Here is a 19,850-nt window from a genome sequence, read left to right as displayed (position 1 = left end):
CGTCAATTGCTTACCATTTGTTGTCTTCATTGTCACTCTTATGTGATGCCTCCTAATTGACAAGTGCTTGCCACTTTCCCTTCCACTTCTTTCATTTGGAGCTCTTGCCAATTACTGATTGCTTCAATTTGATTAGTGTCCTTCCGCTCCTCGAAGTGTGATTGAGTCACTATTTTCTTTTTTTCTTCTTGTTGTGTTGCTTCTTTGCCCATGCTGCTTCTTCCCCTTCCACTGTCTGTGCTGCTGCTTCCCTGTCTGTGCTGCTGCTTCTTCCCCACCTCCTTGTCCGTGCCACTTCTTCCCCTCCCAACCCCATGTCTGTGCCGCTTCTTCAACCCACCTCCCCCTGTCCGTGTCGATTCTTCGCCTACCCATGTCTGTGTCGCTTCTTCCCCTCCCCTGCCGCTTCTTCCCCTCCTGCCTCCCCCTGCTGCTTCTTCCCCTCCTGCCCCCCCTGCTGCTTCTTCCCCTCCCGCCTCCCCCTGCTGCTTCTTCCCCTCCCGCCCCCCCCTGCTGCTTCTTCCCCTCCCACCCCCCATGTCTGTGCAGCTTCTTCCCCTCCTGCCTCCCCCCCCCCCCCTTGTGGGTGCCGCTTCTTCCCCTCCCGTTCCACCTTCCTCCTGTCCATGCCGCTTCTTCCCCTCTCGTTTCCTCTCCCCCCTTGTCCGTGCCGCGTCTTCCCTTCCCCCATCCATCTTTTTAGGGCTGCTCCCCACCCCCACTCATTTGTCAAGAGTGCTTCTTCCCCTAGCACCTACCCCTTGTCCGACTGCTTCTTCCCTTCCCACCTGCTCCTTGCCCAGGCTGCTTCTTCACCTATGTGCGTACTGCTTCTAATCCCTCCCATGATCCTTGCTGCTTCTAATCCCTCCCAACCCTTTCCATGTCTGTGTTGGCTGCATCATAGCTTTTTTCGGTTTTTACCGTCCTGTCAAAAGAAGGAAAAAAAACTATGCTGCTGTACAACTTGTCTAGAAGCCAATAGCTCCTGCATATGTGAAACATGTTGGTTTTGTCAGTTTGTTCTCATTTGAACCAGATTCTTTGTACTCAACCAGCATTCCTTGGGGACAGGAAAGGCTTAAGGTTTGGTGTGTTCTTTACATTTGTTAGATGCTTTTTATGTCCTTTCCTAATAAATCATTCACAACTTCTAATATAATGTTGGAGAAAAACCATTGAAGCCTCAATATTTGGTTACGGTCGGGCCTGAAAACATTTCCACATGTGGTATCTCCTCTGAGAATGAGCACACGATCACCATTCCATTACTGTTCTCAATGCCATGCTATCTATCCGTGGACCGGCCATGGCCTGGTCTGAAATCGGTCTGTCGTACGATGAAGTTCTGATTTGGGGAGCTTTTGTGTACTAGAGAAGAAATGACAGTCCTGACAACATGGACCCAGCTAGAGTACGGTTGAGATTCAATTCATCTGATATATTTTGATTTTCAAAATAGGATCCCAATTGGGTGTTTGGATACCTCTGGAGTCCTACATCCGATTTAATTAAAATTTTGTGTTTTGAAAATGTAAATGTTTGTTCACTGTAATGTTGTTTTAGAGTTGCTGTTAATGTATCACACACATCTGAGGAAGGCCTTTGTGTGTGTGCTAAGCTACTGAGGCTAAACTGAGGATTACTCACTGAAACCGGTTTACTTCCAAGTACAGCATTGTTTTCACTTTGTGGGAACTCATCTAGAGCTCATATCAGGACTGAGGCCTCTGTCTCTCAAAGCTTAGCAATACTGCTTTATGCAGGGTACACCCCAAAGCGGACACGCTTAGCAATTAATTCCAAAGCTCCTCCGGTCAACCACTAAATGCTTCTGTCCCTGTTATAACATTTTTGCAAACTCTCAAGCAATATTTCCTGGTGTGTAAACGTATGCATTCACACGTGGCTGCCATTGAACTTGCTATCGAAACAAGGAGTTACAGATTTATATTCAAAATCTATATTACTCAGCCTTTTGCAAAAGGCTTAAAGCAGGCAGTTCCCTCATGTAAAATACCAGCACCATCAAGGGTTTTGTATAAGATTTTCACCTGGCATACAGGGCTTTTCTGACCCTTTCATTCATGTTACGTTGCAACAGTCGAGTAATGAAGTGCATTAAATGATCAAGTTAAGACTCTAATCTCTTCAAAGTGCAGTAGGGTGGAGACCAAATACAGTGGCATGTAGAAATGCAAATCAAATATTGTAGTGATGTGAAATGAAGGAGCCCCTTTGCCGGTGAAACAGCTAAATATATTAAAGCCAGTCCACAGATGGTGACTGGGTAAGGCATTGGTCCACAAATTACAAAGTGTCCTACCAAATGACTCAGAACCATATAAATCATCAGACCCAAAGGTCCCCATCAACAGCAGTCTGGGTCACTTGCTTCATGAGAGATGAAAACAGAACACAGCCAGCCAATAACAGGTGAAGGAACAGAGATATGTAGTCTTACTGACAAAAATGTAAGGCAGAGTGCTGACCGATTTTAAAATCTTTTATTGGCCCGGCTGTAAGACCTATCTGAAAGAGACACGTTGGTGATAGATTCCTTACCTTAGAATATCCCCAGGCATCAGACTGGATCTGGAAAGCTTTCGTCAGCAGTACCCCTGCGCGTTGATAGGCGTCGTCGTATGGCTCTGCGTGCGTCGCTGGCGTCGTATTCGCCGAGATGACGTCGCTGGAGCTACTTAGATGCGCCCACGTGCGCTGACGTCAGTACTTTCTTATTCTGCGCTAGCAAGTGCAGATACGGAGAGAGCGGTACCCTGTCACTTGTTGACTAAGTATTTGTTTGTTATAATTTGTTAGTAAACTTACCCGTGGTGCATAGTGATGCCCGGTTTCAAACTTAGCAGGGCCTGTCTGTGCACGATGTCGCTGACGGACCCGCACCGTGAGTATCTCTTCTGCCTGGGGCGTGACCACGACACAGAGTCGTGTGCCCACTGCTGGGCCATGGCTCCGAAAAATTTGTGGGAGCGGTCCCAAAAGTGGCTGGATGCCCGGGAGTCGGCCCCACGTTGTTCCCGATCCCGTGGGAGGTTGAGGGCCCGGTCACAGAGCAAGCACCATCATTCAAAGTCTTCGCACTCTGAGTCAGGTAAGGCGAAGCACAAGAAGTCGAAGAAGCGTCGCCGCTCTTCGTACTCCCCTCGGCGGTCGCGGGACGCGGCTGAGGGGGCAGGTGGTGCCCCCGCCTGCTGCTCCAACGGAGCCTGAGCAGTTACCGTTGGCTTACCCACCTTTCCCGGGTCCATCGGTAACTCTGGCCGAATTGCAAGAGTTCGTGTCTGCAATGGCACGTATCTTCGGTGCGTGCCGCCCCAATGGCATTACTTCGTGGCCCTGCCGGCCCCACTGTTCCGCGTTCCTCAACGTCGCAAGCTCCTGCCCCGACGTAGACGCCCAGAGACCTTCATGGCTCCGGCTGGGGCTCCCTGTTCTTGCCGGTGGACCCCGTATGCCCTCCGCCAACATAGACGTCGCCGACTCCGGCGGCCGGCATAGACTTCTTTTCCGACGTCGACACTGTGCTGGAGGGATGTCTCCTGACGCCGATGGGGAACTTTTACCCTTTTATTTGCCCACGTCCTCGTCCACTTGTGGAGGAAGGGGAGGACTGGGAGGGGTTTGAAGACCCTCTCGCAGCACAGTGCGAGTCTGTCCCCGACTGGGATGAGGCGGCGGAGGCCGGTGGCCCAGATTACACTCCGGTGCCTGGTTCACCATCCCCTTCAGCTACTATGGGGGAGAGTGGTACCTTTTCCACGGTGCTACATAGAACGGCTGGGGCTCTTGGCCTTGAGCTCCCTACTGTGGCTGTCAGGACCAACCTACTGACTGAAGTGCTTCGGCCAGCCTCTTCTTCTACAGAACCGCTGTTGCCGTTTAATGATGCACCTACTGATGTGCTTCTGGGCACCTGGTCCCGGCCCAACACAGGGGCCCCTGTGGACAAGGGTGTAGGCCGACGCCATTGCCTGGCTCCGGGCGAACCTGCCTTCCTCACCCAACACCCTACACCTGAGAGTTTGGTGGTTCAAGCCTTGACGTCCCGAGTGAGTTTCCTTCTGCTCCACCAGACAAGGAATCCAAGAAGTTTGAGCAGTTTGGCAAGAAGATTTATTCTTCCGCAAGTTCTGGACTGCAGTCTGTGAACACTGCCTGGCTCTTGGGTCGCTATTCCCATTCTGTTTGGGATGCGGTCGAACAAGTGCTACCTCAGTGTCCGGAGGGGGCCCAGGCAGTTCTCTCCCGAGCTCTTATGGAGGGGAGAGAACCAGCCAAATTCACTATACGTTGTGGTCTTGAAACGGCAGATTCGCTGGGTAGGGCGATTTCCACAACGGTGGCGCTCCGTTGTCATCCCTGGTTGAGGACGACTGGTTTTTCGGCAGATGTCCAGAATACTTTGATGGACATGCCCTTCGATGCACTCGCCTCTTTGGTGATAAGGCAGATTTCACATTGGAGCGTTTCAAGGACTCTCGGGCCACGGCCAAGTCCTTACGCCTTTTGGCTACACGTACTCCTTCCGCATCTCTTTCGTTCCTTTCGAAGCTCCGGAAGGGGCGTACAAACACGTTCATTTCAGAACAAGCCTGTGCAGTAACAGTCCCAGCGCAGCCGCAGACGTGGTGCTCGCAGAGGCGGGTCACAGGGCCAGCGTGCGGGTCAGTCCACTAACACCCCAGCTGCCCGTGCCTCCACACCTTCCTAGTCCGGTGTTTCAGGCCCACCAGACGCCAGTGGGGGGCAGGATTGATCATCACCCCCACTGGCGCACCATTACATCAGACAGGTGGGTTTTGGAGATTGATTTTCAGGGCTACCCCCTCCCCTTCGAGTCTACCCCCCCCCCAGCCATTCCACCGCATGTCAGGGGATCATTTGGCACTTCTCCAGCAGGAAGTTACCGTCCTCTTGGCCAAGGGGGCCATTGAGCGCATTCCGACGCCAGAAGTAGGTCGTGGTTGTTACTCCCACTACTTCTTGGTTCCAAAGAAGGACAAGGGTCTACATCCCATCTTAGACCTTCGGAGCATAAATCGCTTCCTCCGTAAGGAGAAGTTCAAAATGCTCACTCTGGCTCAGGTCTTGTCTGCTCTCGACCCACAAGACTGAATGGTGGCACTGGACCTGCAGGACGCTTATTTTCATATTCCCGTCCTGCCGGCCCATCAGCGTTGCCTGCGATTCACGGTGGGCCAGGAGCATTTTCAGTTCACCGTGCTCCCCTTTGGCCTTACCAGCGCCCCTCGGGTGTTCACAAAAGTGATGGTGGTTGCAGCTGATCTGCGCAGATCAGGGGTTTCAGTCTTCACCTATCTCAGTGACTGGTTGCCCCACACAGTCGTCTCCCATCTCCAGACTACGGCCGACCTCCTGCATTTGCTGGGGTTTTCCATCAACGTACTGAAGTCGCACCTGATTCCCTCTCAGAAGCTCCTCTTCATCGGAGCGGTTCTGGACACGGCGCAGTTTAGGGTTTATCCTCCCGAACAGCGAGTCCAAGACATTCGGGCTAGGATTCCCATCTTTCAGCCCTTGTCCTGGGTTTCGGTCAAGATGACCTTGAGGCTGCTGGGACTCATGGCCTTCTGCATCCTGCTGACCAACCATGCCAGGTGGCACATGCGGGCTCTGCAGTGGGACCTGAAGTTACAGTGGGCGCAGCATCAGGGGAACCTTTCCGACTACGTCCAGATCTCGGAGGGCACTGCACAACAATTGCAGTGGTGGCTCACGAATCAGCATTGGGTCAGCGGCAGATCCCTCTCCCTTCCCCAACCGGAGCACACAGTGGTGACGGATGTGTCCCTCCTGGGATGGGGTGGCCACATAGGAGAGGCGGTGATCAGAGGCCTCTGGTCTCCGGCAGAGTCCCGGCTCCATATAAACTTTATGGAGCTTTGGGTGATCCTTCTTGCACTGAAGGCATGCCTTCCCTCTGTCAGGGGGAAGGTAGTGAAGGTGTTCACGAACAACACCACCGCCATGTGGAATTGCAACAAACTGAGTGGGGTCGTGGACCCTATGTCAGGCGGCACTACGCCTCTGGACATGGCTGGAACGTCACAGCATCTCCTTGACGGTTCAACACCTGGCAGGGGTTCTTTGGACACCAGGGCGGACAAACTCAGCCGCCAATGTCTGATGGATCACGAATGGCGTCTTCACTCGGAGGTGGCGCAAGGTCTTTCGACAAAGGGGAGAGCCTTGGTTAGATCTATTCGCCACAGAAAAGAACGCGCAATGTCCGCAGTTCTGCGTGTTGGAATTTCCAAGGCGGCACTCGCTCGGCGACGCTTTTCATCGCGAGTGGAGCTGCGGTCTGTTGTACGCCTTTACCTCTTCTACCCATAGTGCTGAAGAAAATCAGGCACGACCGGGCCCAAGTCATGGGCCCAAGTCATCCTTGTGGCTCCGGACTGGGCTCGAAGAGTTTGGTATCCCGAGCTACTCAGTATGAGCCTGGATCCCCCGATCCGACTGCCTCTGCGGGAGGATCTTCTGTCACAGCAGCAGGGGACGGTTCACAGCAGCAGGGGACGGTTCTCCACCCGAACCTGTCCAGCCTCCACCTACATGCGTGGAGATTGAGCAGCGACAGCTGATTCCATTTGACTTGCCTCCCGAAGTCTGTGATGTCATTCTTGCAGCCAGGCGTACGTCCCACTAAATCGGTATACGCCTGCAGGTAGAATACATTTGTGGCATGGTGCACAGCCAAGACTGTGGACCCCCTTTCTGAGGTACTTTTGTTCTTTCTTTCTTTGGCCCGGCAGGGCTCTGCTCAGGGCACTATCAAGGGCTACCTTTCGGCCATTTCAGCCTTTCTGAGGCTTCCAGATCAGCCTTCTTTTTAAGTCCCCTGTTGTACAGAGATTCTTAAAAGGCATTACGCATGTTCCCTCCTGTTCCTTTCATAATGCCTCAGTGAGACTTTAATCTTGTTTTGACTTATCTCATGTGTGCTCCCTTTGAGCCGCTTCACAATTGTCCTTTAAGTCTTTTGACTTTCAAAACTGCCTTCCTGGTGGCTATCACCTCTGCCAGGAGAGTGAGTGAGCTTCATGCTCTTTCCTGTAAGCCTCCTTTTCTGTTCATCCAGACAAGGTTGTACTTCGTACTCGTCCTTCCTTCTTGCCAAAGGTTGTCACTGCCTTCCACATCGGGCAGACTATCACCTTGCCCACTTTCTTTCCGCCTCTGCACCCTTCCAGAGAGGAAGAGAGGATCCACCGTCTGGACCAAAAACGTGCGCTCTCCTTTTACCTGAATTGCACACAAGCATTCCGGGTGGATGACCAGCTCTTTGTTGGCTACGCAGGCGCCAAGAAAGGCCGGGCTGTTCACAAGAGGACTATCTCCCGCTGGGTCGTCTTGTGTATCAAGGCCTGTTATTCTATGGCTAAAAAGGAACCTCCGGTGGGGCTGCGTTCTACCAGGGCGACAGCAGCTACTACTGCATTGGGACGCGGTGTCCCCCTGCAGGACATCTGTCAGGCTGCCACGTGGGCTTTGCTGCACACTTTTACAAATCATTATTGCCTTGACAGTCTGGTCCGGAGAGGCGGCTTCTTTGACCGTTCTGTTCTCCTTGACTTTTTGGTGTAATCTTGTTCGCAGACCCACCACCGGGGTTGGTATTGCTGGGGTATCTATTCTAAGGTAAGGAATCTATCACTTCCGTGTCTCTTTCAGATGCACAAGTTCCTACTTGTGTAACGATAGATCTGTAAGAGACATTAGTCAGTGATAGATTCCTTACCACCCTACCCATCCTCCCCGTTCTGCGAACTGATTTCTAGGGTTACGGTCATCCTTTCGGGCCCTAGTTTCTATGCACCAGTGGGCAGTAGCTTACATGGCTCTGCGTTCCTGTCGTTGAAAGTTGTGTACAGAACTGACGTCCGGGCGCGTCTAAGTAGCTCCAGTGACGTCATCTTGGCAAATACGTCGCCAGTGACGCATGTGGAGCTGTACGACGACGCCTATCGACGCGCAGGGGTACTGCTGCCGAAAGCTTTCCTGATCCAGTCTGACGCCTGGGGATATTCTAAGGTAAGGAATCTATCACTAACTAATGTCTTTCAGATATATCGTTACACAAGTAGTAACTTGTGCATCACTGCCATAACCAGATTTTTTTTTTTTATCTCTTCATTTGTTGCATGACCTGTCTTGCAATACCACCACTAGGCTGCTTGCAATTCCAACTGCCTCAGCTAGTCCTGCCATTTCCTACCCAGACTTGGTTACACATGGCTGACATCCATGGGATTTAACAAAGGCACAGGATTCAGACTTATGCACTGAAGCTACACAGCACTTGTGTACGCCTTGTTCTTGACACCTCATTGCAGCACTTCAGACCGAAGTAGACATGGAACAGGAAGCAAATAGATTCAGCACTTTACAGATTGAATCAGGCCTGAGATAGATGAAAGGGTATACACTGCTTTTCGTACCACCTCCAGGTTGACTGCTCTCATTATCTAGACATCAAAACCTTACCACACTTCTAACCAGCTGTTAGTTTCCTTTGGATAACTCCATAAAGGGAAGGGCATTTCAAAGCCTGTATTGGCTTAATGAATGTCTCTTTTATTAAAACCTGTTCTGGGCAGGCCAATTGACTGATTGTGGCTGCAGCTAATCTGAATTTGACGCACAAAAAGGAGCTTTAATCACTTAGGAAATCCAAGACTTAATCACATCTACAGGGCAGCAGTGTGGTCAGTTTCTTTTCACAAAACGTTTTATTTAAATTGAGACTAGAATGGAGGGTAAAGTTGGCCTGACAGTGTTGTGTTGAAGACTGTGTCAATACTCTTTTGTCCCATGCCCGTCGCCCGTTTACTGGATGAAGAGTACTGCATGTGACTCTACCATAGTAACCGATTGTAAATGAAAAAAGTTACCTGTAACAATCAGTTTGTACTTTACTTATGACCCTCCTCCCCCACCTTGTTCTTAGGACCTGTGATAGCATTATAGGCACAGGTAGATCTTAGGTTTTCAATAGGAAATATTGGCAGAAAGAGAAATACAGTATAGATATCCATGAATTTCTTTAAAGAATTTTTTTAATGAAAAATGAGGATAACCTGTTTTGGTTTTCTTTTTAGGGAGACTTTGGGACGCAGAAGGAAGCTGCCTGGGCAATAAGCAATTTGACAATAAGTGGCAAAAAAGACCAGGTTAGTGGGTTACCTTTAAGCATTCCAAAAGTGTGCCCTCTGATTTGTGAGTTTGTGATTGCCATTTTTTTTTAACATTAAAATCCATGTTTATTTCACATTTTTGCAATGCAAGTCTATGTTTCTACTTTTAGGCACCACCTGTTAGACTGTTGCTTGTAAAAAAAAATTCTATTGCAGTTTAAAAATGTACAGCTTGGTGTAGAGTAAATTCCTTGCACCGTGCCTTTTTATTCCCTGCCCACACTCTGCCACAAGCTTTGGCTTGTTTATAGTGATAAAAATTGAACTCTAGACCTTTGTTCTTTAAGCCACCTTTCTTTGTCACTAATTTGAAGTCGGTAACATGAGGTGGAAGGGGAGCTATCTTTCGATTCTTAAGGTACAGTATTTTAAGTATTTCGGCTTCCGCGGATTGTCAAGTCCAAGATTTTGATTTTAAGCCTTTAGCAGTGGAGGTTTATAGCTTCCTGATAGTGTTGTTACCACTGTCAGCAGTTGCCCCTTAGGCCAATTGATAAAACATTCTCTTGATCCAAAGGACTTAATGACTGCATACAGTTTTGAGGTGACCTTTACATTCATTATTGGCTGTACCAAAAGGAGAATGTCTCCATATTTGTTATATTGGCTGTGCTCCAACTAGGCTACTTTTCTGGTTGTACCAAGGAGGGTTAAATGTGCTCTTGAGCAGTCACTTCGTACAGGTAACACTTGTGAGCAAATATTCTATTTATTTGTGCCTTAAGATTTGTGCTCACTAACCCATCAAAAATGTACAGCTCAATAAGTTCCTCCTCTGTCCCTAACATACATTTAGGCACCACAGGCGATAGTTTTAAGGACTAATCATGATATATGAATAACTGATTTTTCTTCGACTTCTCTACATGTTATTGCCCAATCAGTTTCTCAGTTTCTGTAGACAACATAGTATATGCTGTCATTGTGAATATAGTTGCATTATGGAAAAATATAAAACTGTTGATGTAATAAAATCAATAAATTATTTTAGGCAACATGTTTATTAAAAGCAATCTTGCAATTGAGGCTGGTCTAAATGTTGCGCCTTGATACCCCAAATGAGTGGTTTCTTGTTACTGGTAATTTACGTGCTCGATTTGGATGTGGATTTATAGAGCGCATAGCTACCCTTGGGCATCCCAGCGCTAAGAGGACTTAGTTTATTCCCAGTGGGGTGCAGGAAAATGTTTAGGGGAAGAGCCAGGTTTTTAATTTTTTTCGGAATGCTAGTAAATTCTGCTCACTCCTCATGGGTAAAGGGAGGGAGTTCCATAGTTTAGGCGCGTTATAGACGAACCTGCGGCCGCCCGATCTTGCCTTTTTTATTCTCGGGATGGATGCCAGTACAAGTGAATCAGATCTTAGATGACGGCTAGCTTTGTGAAGTTTCATCAAGGATCTGAGTATTGGGGGGCCTTTATCTTGCAGAATTTTGTGCCGTATGCAGAGCGTTTTGAACGTAATGCGCTCTTTTACTGGGAGCCAATGTAGGCTCTTGAGGGCAGGTTCCGCCGAATTCCGTGCTTTAGTTCCCGTGAGGACTCTAGCTGCGGCGTTTTGGGCCACCTGGAGTTTTTGAGTGACTGATGCAGGGGCTCCCAAGTATAGGATGTTACCATAATCAAGTCTTGAGTTGACCAGTCCCTGCATCAGTAGTTTCCTGGAATGGAAAGGGATCAGGTGGAGGATCTTACGGGCCATACGGATTAAGCCGAAGCAGGTCCCTGATGTTTTCCTAGCCTGGGTTTTGAAGTTAAGGTTCTGGTCAAGCCAGATACCTAGACTTTTGACTTCTGTTTTGGGAGTAGGGTAGGTGCCCATGCAGGCTGGCCAGGAAAGGTTTACGGGTAATTTGTGTTGATTGCCCAGTAGGAGGATTTCGGATTTGTCGCCGTTGAGCTTGAGTCTAGAGTCCGACATCCATTGTGAGATCCCTTCTAGACAAATGGCCAGGTTTCCTAAGCTAGAGTCAGAGTGGTTAATGGACACAACCAACTGGGTGTCGTCAGCGTACATCACTGACTTGACACCGAAGGGAGTGATGATGTCTTCGAGGGGGGCCATATAGACATTAAAAAGTGTGGGGCTAAGGGAGGAGCCCTGAGGGACCCCACACTGCATAGGTAGGGGTTTGGACGTGGAGAAGCCGTCTGAAACCTGGAATGATCTTCCCTCGAGGAAGGATTTAATCCATGCGAGGGCCGAGTCAGTGATTCCCAGTTGGCTCAGCCGGTGGACCAGGATGGAATGGTCCACCGTGTCGAAGGCGGCACTTAAATCGAGAAGGATCACTGCCACTGATCCTCCTGCGTCTATGATGGCTCTCGCCTCTTCAACTGCGAGCAAGGCGGTGTCGGTGCCTTGGCCCGGTCTAAAGCCAGTCTGGGAGTCGCGTAGTAAGTGATTGGACTCCAAAAAGGAGGATAGCTGTTTGTTAGCTATTCGTTCAGCCACTTTACTAATCCCTGGGAGGAGTGAAATCGGCCTGAAGTTGGAGGGGTCTAGAGGGTCCAGGTGGGGTTTCTTTAGGAGGGCTTTGACCGTAGCCTTTTTCCAGTTGGCTGGCACGGTGCCACTCCTGAAGGAGGCGTTTATTAGATAAGTGAAGGGTTGGGCAATGGTGGGGGCGACCAGTTTCATCTTACTGATGGGAGCAGGGTCCGCTGGTGAGCCACTTTTTACAGCTTTCAGGGTTTCTAAAAAAGCTTCCGTGGAGATCTGATCAAAGGCTCGCAGGCAGGGAGCCTCCGGCAGAAGGGGGGATGCAATAGGATGGAGAGAAGCAGAGGGTGCGGGGAGTGAGGTGAGTATTTTGTCAATTTTTGCGGAGAAGAAGTTGGCCATTTGATTGCATCTCACACCTTCAGGGTCAGGAGGGGGGGGAGGGTCCTGGATTTTGGTGAGGAGCCGAACTATGCGGTATGTTTCCTTCGCTGAGTTAGCTGCTGCCGCAATCTTTCCTTCAAAGAAGGTGGCCTGGGTGGATTTAATTGCGGCTTTGTAGAGCTTGATAGCGCTTCTGTATTCGATTTTGGAGGCTGTGGACCAATTTTTCCTCCAGGCGCGTTCTAATTTTTTGCAGCTCTTTTTTAGGGAACGGAGTTCCTGGGTGTACCAGGGAGAGTTGGTCGATTTGTTCCTACTAGGCATTGGTTTGGGTGGCAGAATGTTATCTAGGGATTGATGGATCCAATCCCGGAGCTGAGTTTCTGCTAAGGACGGGGTCTTCGTCCAGGAGGGGGGAGGTGGAGGATAGAGCCTGAGCCCAGGCGCTGTTGTCCAGTTTTTTCCACGGGCGATCCGGGGGTTGGGGAGGGGGTTTACCCAGAGGTTCGGTGGATAGCAGTAGCTCGAATGGGACCAAGAAATGGTCTGACCATGGAGTGGGGATAGGGGGCCTAGCTGTGAGACGGGGGAGGTTGGAGAACACTGGATCCAACAGGTGACCTTTGATGTGAGTAGGGAAGTTATTGAGTAATTCGAGGCTGAGTGAACCTAGGTCGGCTTTGAGGTCCATCGCCGGTTTGTTGGAGGGGTCGTCGAGATGGAGATTTAAATCTCCCAGTGTCGTAAAATTCGGCGTAGTACAGGCCAGGGAGGAGACAGAGTCAATGAGTGACTCGCAAAAGTGGCGGATTGGTCCAGGGGGACGATAAACTAATAGTCCCGAGAGTGTGAGCGATGGTGGGCGACTCACTGAGAAGAGGATGTTTTCGCAGTCCAGTATGGGACTATCTCTGAATTGACATGCGAAGTAGTCTCTGTAAATAACAGCGATTCCTCCGCCGATGCCTACCGGTCTGTTGTGGAATTTAATCAGGTAATCCGGTGGAAGTGACTGAACGATATCTGGCTCTGATCCTGCTGCGAGCCAAGTTTCCGTTAGGAATAGGATTTCGATGTCGGAGTATTTCAGGAGCAGTTTAATTTCCGTTTGATGCTTTGGGAGGGATCTGCAGTTAAGCAGGGCCATATTGAGGGTGATGGGTTTCAACGTTGGCTCTAGATGGAAACTGTACGAGCATGAACGACAGCAAGAGTTCCCTTCAGCGAGCGAGATCGAGTAGCTGCAGGAGGGGGTTGGGGGAATTCGGAGTTCCAGCAAGGTATCCCTGGAGTAAGTGGTGGCCTGGGGAGGGCGAACCAGGGGTCCGGGCTCTGGGCGCGGTCTGGCGCAGACGGGCTTGCCTTAGGCGCGCCTTCGGCGCGCAGACGGCGCTCCCGCTGCGCTCGTCCGCTGCGCTTCCTGAATAGACACATTTTAGTAGAGAGGGGGGGCGTAGTCAGCTAGGTGGGCGTGGCCTGAGTGCTCGACCAGGTGTCGTCAATTAGGCAATTTTCCCTACGTCAGCGCTAGGGTCCGCTGCGTGGGGGTGCTCAGGGAGATAGGCAGTGAGTTAAAAACACACACAGTAGCAAGTGACTCCAATATTTAAAACAAGCAATCTCCCGGCTTCCGCCTCAGGAGTAAACAAACAGTCTTCTGGGCGCGTTCGTGATCAGCGCGCCTTATGTACTGGATGCGGGAGGCGTGGTCAGCGAGGTGGGCGTGGCCTGAGTGCTCGACCAGGTGTCGTCAATTAGGCAATTTTCCCTACGTCAGCGCTAGGGTCCGCTGCGTGGGGGTGCTCAGGGAGATAGGCAGTGAGTTAAAAACACACACAGTAGCAAGTGACTCCAATATTTAAAACAAGCAATCTCCCGGCTTCCGCCTCAGGAGTAAACAAACAGTCTTCTGGGCGCGTTCGTGATCAGCGCGCCTTATGTACTGGATGCGGGAGGCGTGGTCAGCGAGGTGGGCGTGGCCTGAGTGCTCGACCAGGTGTCGTCAATTAGGCAATTTTCCCTACGTCAGCGCTAGGGTCCGCTGCGTGGGGGTGCTCAGGGAGATAGGCAGTGAGTTAAAAACACACACAGTAGCAAGTGACTCCAATATTTAAAACAAGCAATCTCCCGGCTTCCGCCTCAGGAGTAAACAAACAGTCTTCTGCTTTACAGTTGTTACCGCTGCTTTAGCAAAGGGTATTGGTCCTGCCTGTTAAACGCCTTCCAGTCTTGGGAGCCATGCTCCATGAATCCTGAGGCAAGCAATTGTGTTTGATTACAATCTTTTCATTGTGCAAATGAATCCAGCTTTGTTAGCCAGTTTCATAGCCTTTCCATCCCATTGTTGTTCAGTACATTTTTCAGCCAGTTATATGTTGTGTAAGCTTGTAAGAAAGTGGCTCTGTATGTACCAAGGTAAGGTACAGGGTGCACAGAGTCCACAGTCCCCAGAGGTTTGGCAGAGGTTAAAGTTAGATATAACCTTACTCTCTAAAGTGGTAGCTTGGTCGAGTACTAAGGCAGTATCAGAGGACAGTGTAAAGCATTTGTTGTACACACTCAGTCAGCAAATGGTCTCATACATTCAAGAACTGCACTCTAGGCCAATTGTTTTGTATATAAAAATATATTGTTTTATTTCAGAACCACAAGTAGGTATCCAAATACTTTCTCAGAATGAGATGCTTTATTTAAATACTTTCAATAAGCAATAGACTTTTAAATGCAATAGTTACAGTTGTTGCAATAGGCAACACAAGTTAAACACAATTATAACATTGAGCTCAATGGGAATTTTAAAGTAAACACAATATCAATAACTTTGCATAGGTTTTTCTTACTCAGGGCTGGATCCTAGATTCAGCCCTGGTGCATCTCCTGTAAACAGTTAAAAGAAATCGTTTTTGTTACACAGGCGACTTTAAGGAATATTTGTATGTTTCAAAAATCGACACTTAGAAGAATTTATGGCAAAAACCAGGCAATGTTATCCTATGGAGGAAAGTTTGGTTATCGGTAAATCACAGATGGAATTGCTTTGCAGGGTCAGTGCTGGGCACAAAGATCCAGCACTGGGATCTCTCCTGATAACAGGTGAGTAATTTCGTTTTTGTTAGGTGATTTTTAGTGAATATTTCAAAGTTTCAAAACTCGACACAGAAATTCCAAGTGAAAACCAGACTGTGTTACCCTATGGAGAAAAAGTGAGTTATCGGCTTTCAGGCAGAGTTAAGGTTCTGGGCACAGACTCAGGGTCAGGTAGGTACAGTTGTTAAACCCTCAGCGGCACACGGGTGCAGAGAGAGCAGGCCCAATGATAGCCTGTGGCGGGTAGGGGGCCTTTGGTTGGTGGCTGCTTGCAGGCAGGCCACGCGGCTGTGGGAGCTGAGCTCCTGGTCACTTACACAGGGCAAGTGGGGAAGTAGAATAGAACAGATGCTGCACTTCCAGGGTCACTCGGGCGGCTGGGTGCAGGGTGCTTTTAAGCCGTCGGGCGCTCAATGTATTTCAATGGGAAAGCTGCAAGACGAACAAATGCTGCAATTCGGGGACGGAGATTCTTCAGTTGCGACCACCACTTCGAGAGTTAAGTTGGGAAGCTGTAGATTAGGTAGGCACCCAGGAGCTGGGCACAGGGGGCCGCAGAGCGCCGGGTGCAGGGGTGTCTTTTTGCGACGGAAAATCGTACCCTCTGCTGGTCGCGGTTGGGGGGAGGGGGTCCCTGGTTGTGAGGCTGCAGACATCGTCATGAGCGTCGAGGTGGGTCCTTGGGTGCTGTATTCTTGGTCACGTCCTCGTGGTCTGTGTTCACTCAGGCACAGGCCGAGCTCTGCGGGTGCAGTGTGTGCTGGATTCGCTGTTCCTGGCTTGGCACCAGGGGTTGTTGCTTGTTTGAGCAGAACCACTGCTCGTGGGAGTCCCAGTCTTTTAGAGAAGCAAGGCAGTCAGGTCCTCTGGGGTTTTCGAGGTTGCTGACCATTGGAGACGCCGGGATTTAGCAGGAGCAGGTTCGAGGGTCGACAGGCCTTTAGGGCTGGGGCCAAGTCAGTTGGTGTTGTCTTCTTGTTAGCAGCCGCACTGCTTGTTCTTCTTGGTAGTTTCGGAATCTGGATCTGAGGAAGGAAGGGTCAGGGTGCCCCTAAATACTAAATTTAGGGGTTTTACAGGTAGGGAAAGGTCAGGGACCAATGGGACCCCTCCCTGGGGTGGGTACACCCTCTATCCTGCCACTCTCCAGTGGGAGGAGGGGGGGGGGGCAAGAGCCTAATCCTGATTGGGTAGGGCTCCCCATCCTCAAGATGGAGAGCGCCTGGAGTTGTGCTTCACCTTGCCTCCCTCACCTGAGGGATGGGGTTGGCAGAGGCTGGCACTTCCCCTTTCCTCACTTGGGTTTTCCCGCCAATCTTCCTGCCAGAGTGGGGGTCAGAAGAGGTGGGGGCCAGTTGCGGAGTACAGCAAGTGGCCTGGAGAAGCTCACAAAGGCAGCATGCCTTTGAAGCTTCCCCTGCCCATCCTGAGGGAGGAGACCTAGCACCTCGCCCAGGATGTGCATTGTTGCAGACCCACGAGAGTGGATGGCTCTCTACCCAGGGATCCAGCAACATGTCTGCTGGGTGGCAGCCTAGGCAGCCTCTCAGTCAGGACGCTGGTTGTTGGTTAGTTTCAGGGGGCCGCTCACAGTGTGGGTTTAATGTGCTGAGAAGTTTGATATCAAACTTCTCAGTCTTCAGTGTAGCCATCGTGGTGCTGTGGAGTTTGTGATGATCTCCCAGCACCATATACTCTTAATGGCAGCACTGCACTTGGACCTCGGTACTGTAAGGATACAGGGCTCATGCACCTGTACCCACACCACTGGCATAGGGCACCCAGCTAGAGGGGTGACTGAGGTATGCCAGGACAGTGTGTTTGTGGGCATGGCACACAGGGATATGTGCCATGTCGACTCTGTTTTGTTCTGCACCAAGACACTCAGCCTGCAAAGTAAGTGTGTGTGTGTCAGGGTACAGGGCCTCTAAGGGTGGCACAATAAGTGCTGCAGCCCTTAGGGGCCTTCTCTGGTCACAGGGCCCTGGGTACCTAAGGTACCATTTACCAGGGGCTGACATATGGCCACAGATGCCAATTGGGTTTAGGCTTCAATGCAGTTTTAGGGAAGGAACACAGCCCTGGGCACCTGATTGGCAGGAGCCCAGGGCACACTCAAAGTACATCAGCATTTCAGGAAAAAGTGGGGGAATACCATGCAAGAAAGATGGCACTTTCTCACACAACAGCCCCCCCCCCCCCCCCTAACGAAAGGTGATGAGATTAACCTTGCCCTAAGGAGTCCTCATTGTCTAAGTGGAAGAACCTGGAAAGTTCATCTGCATTGGCATGGGCAGTCCCAGGTCTGTGTTCCACTTCAAAGTCCATTCCCTGTAGGGAAATGGACCACCTTAGTAGTTTTGGATTTTCCCCTTTCATTTGCATTAGCCATCTGAGAGGTCTGTGGTCAGTTTGAACCAGGAAGTGAGTACCAAACAAGTAAGGCCTCAACTTCTTTAGGGACCAAACCACAGCAAAGGCCTCCCTCTTAATGGCACTCCAACGCTGCTCTCTGGGGAGAAGCCTTCTGCTTATAAAAGCAACAGGTTGGTCTTGGCCTTCATCATTAGTCTGCACTATGAACTGCTTGGCATAATCTGGTGCTTTTAGAATTAGTGCTTAGCACATTGCTTCTTTCAGGGTGTCAAAAGCCTTTTGGCAACTAACTGTCCAGTTGATTTTCTTGGGCATTTTCTTGGAGGTGAGTTCTGTGAGGGGAGTCACAATGGGTCCACATCCCTTCACAAACCTCCTGTAGTACCCAGTCAAGCCAAGGAATGCCCTGACTTGGGTCTGGGTTGTTGGAGTTGCCCAGTCCAGGATGGCCTGGATCTTGGGCTGTAGGGGTTGTACCTGGCCTCCACCTACAAGGTGCCCCAAGTACACCACAGTGCCCTACCCTATCTGGCATTTGGATACCTTGATAGTTAGGCCTGCTGTTTGCAGGGCTTCTAAAGCCCTCCCAAGGTGGATCAGGTGATCCTGCCAGGTGGAGCTAAAGACAGCAATATCATCAAGATAAGCTGCACTAAAGGACTCCAACCCCGCCAGGACTTGATTCACCAGCTTCTGGAAGGTGGCAGGGGCGTTCTTTAAACCAAAGAGCATCACAGTGAACTGATAAAGCCCATCAGGTGTGGAGAATGCTGTTTTCTCTTTTGCTGCTGGGGCCATGCCAATCTGCCAGTACCCTGCAGTTAAGTCAAAGGTACTGAGAAATTTGGCTGCACCCAATTTGTCTATCAATTCATCTCCTCTTGGGATAGGGTGAGCATCTGTCTTGGTGACACAGTTGAGCCCTCTATAGTCCACACAAAACCTCATTTCTCTCTATCCACCCTGTGGATGAGGCTTGGGGACCGGAACCACTGGGCTGGCCCAGGGGCTCTCAGAGGGTTCAATAACCCTTAACTCCAGCATCTTGCTGACTTCAGCTTTGCTGCTTTCCTTGACTTGGTCTGACTGTCGATAGATCTTTGTTTTTGACAGGTGCACTGTCACCAGTGTCCACATCATGGGTACACCAGTTTGTCAGACCAGGGAAAAGAGGCTAGCATACTGTTGGAAGACTTGCTTGCAGTCAGTCTGCTGTTGGGCAGAGAGGGTGTCTGAAAAGACTACACCATCTACTGACCCATCTTTTGGGCTGTAGGAGAGGAGATCAGGGAGATGTTCACTCTCTGCTCCCTGTTCCTCATCTGCTGTAAAATCTTTATTTCGGCAGAATCGCCATAAAAGAAGAACATATATAAAATAAACCCCAGAACTAGTTATAATATTAAAAACAGTTAAAAATGTGGAAAAGAAACTGTACATCCAATTTAACGATTTATGCAGTTTTCAGTGGTACTCGTCGCTTAAACCACTTAGCAGCCAGGAATTTTTAAACCGCGAATACAGTAGATCTCGTCACATCTGATTTGAGTATTCGGAATGCATACATGCAATGAGCGAACCCCAGATTTTTACACAAAGGTACGAGCCAATATCTTCTAGGCTTACTATAAGCCGGGCAAAAAAATAAAACATGAAGTTCATTTTCATTATCACAATTGCAACCGGGACAATTCATTGGAGGAGAGGTAGACCACCTAGTCGTAAAGGCTCTAAGCGGTAGTGTTCCATATCTCCATTGCAGATACAGTTTCCTGGCTAAAATGGGGTAGATATCATCTAAAAGAAGTTCAAAATTATATACATGTTTAATCTTTAAAAAAGATTCTGTGAGAGTGCCCACCTCTTGATTATGGAGGAGAGAATCCAACTTACTATCATAAAACAATCTAGAGAGGTGTTTGCGAGAGATCGCGTTACAACTATTCAAAGGGTCGTCCCATAAAGCAGGTATGCCCAACCTACCACATTCACTCTTGACATACATAAGCCAGGGTATTTTCCATATCTTGGGCATACATAGTATTTCTGCCATTTCCAGCCTGTAATTTAATAACTCAGGAGTTGCCCAGAGCCTACGCCAAAACCTTAAGGGTTTGACGCCAAGCTCATGGGCGATCGGTCTTATACCCAAATCTAACCTCAATTGGAGGAGTGGAGTGCTAGATGGTAGGGCCAATAGTTTTCTTAGGAATTTATTTTCAGTCATGCTAATGTCAGACTTAAAAACATGACCCCATAGTTCACCCCCATACATCACCGCACCCCTGGCTTGTGTTTTATAAATCTCTAATGGTG

General features: G+C 49.7%; 1 protein-coding gene across 2 annotated transcripts in view; it reads left to right on the top strand.

Annotated features, from left to right (window-relative positions):
* The window catches only part of KPNA3 (karyopherin subunit alpha 3), a 743,375-nt gene that overhangs the window by 481,284 nt on the left and 242,241 nt on the right, over window positions 1-19,850 (top strand). For both annotated transcript variants that reach the window (XM_085621926.1, XM_085621927.1), the window contains one exon: window positions 9,150-9,221. In XM_085621926.1, the coding sequence (XP_085478052.1) occupies window positions 9,150-9,221 (72 nt within the window). The remainder of the gene's footprint in view (window positions 1-9,149; window positions 9,222-19,850) is intronic.

The sequence above is a fragment of the Triturus cristatus genome, chromosome 8, assembly GCF_964204655.1.
Source record: "Triturus cristatus chromosome 8, aTriCri1.1, whole genome shotgun sequence".
NCBI classification, from domain to species: Eukaryota; Metazoa; Chordata; class Amphibia; order Caudata; family Salamandridae; genus Triturus; species Triturus cristatus.
This window is presented reverse-complemented; position numbering and strand designations above follow the sequence as displayed.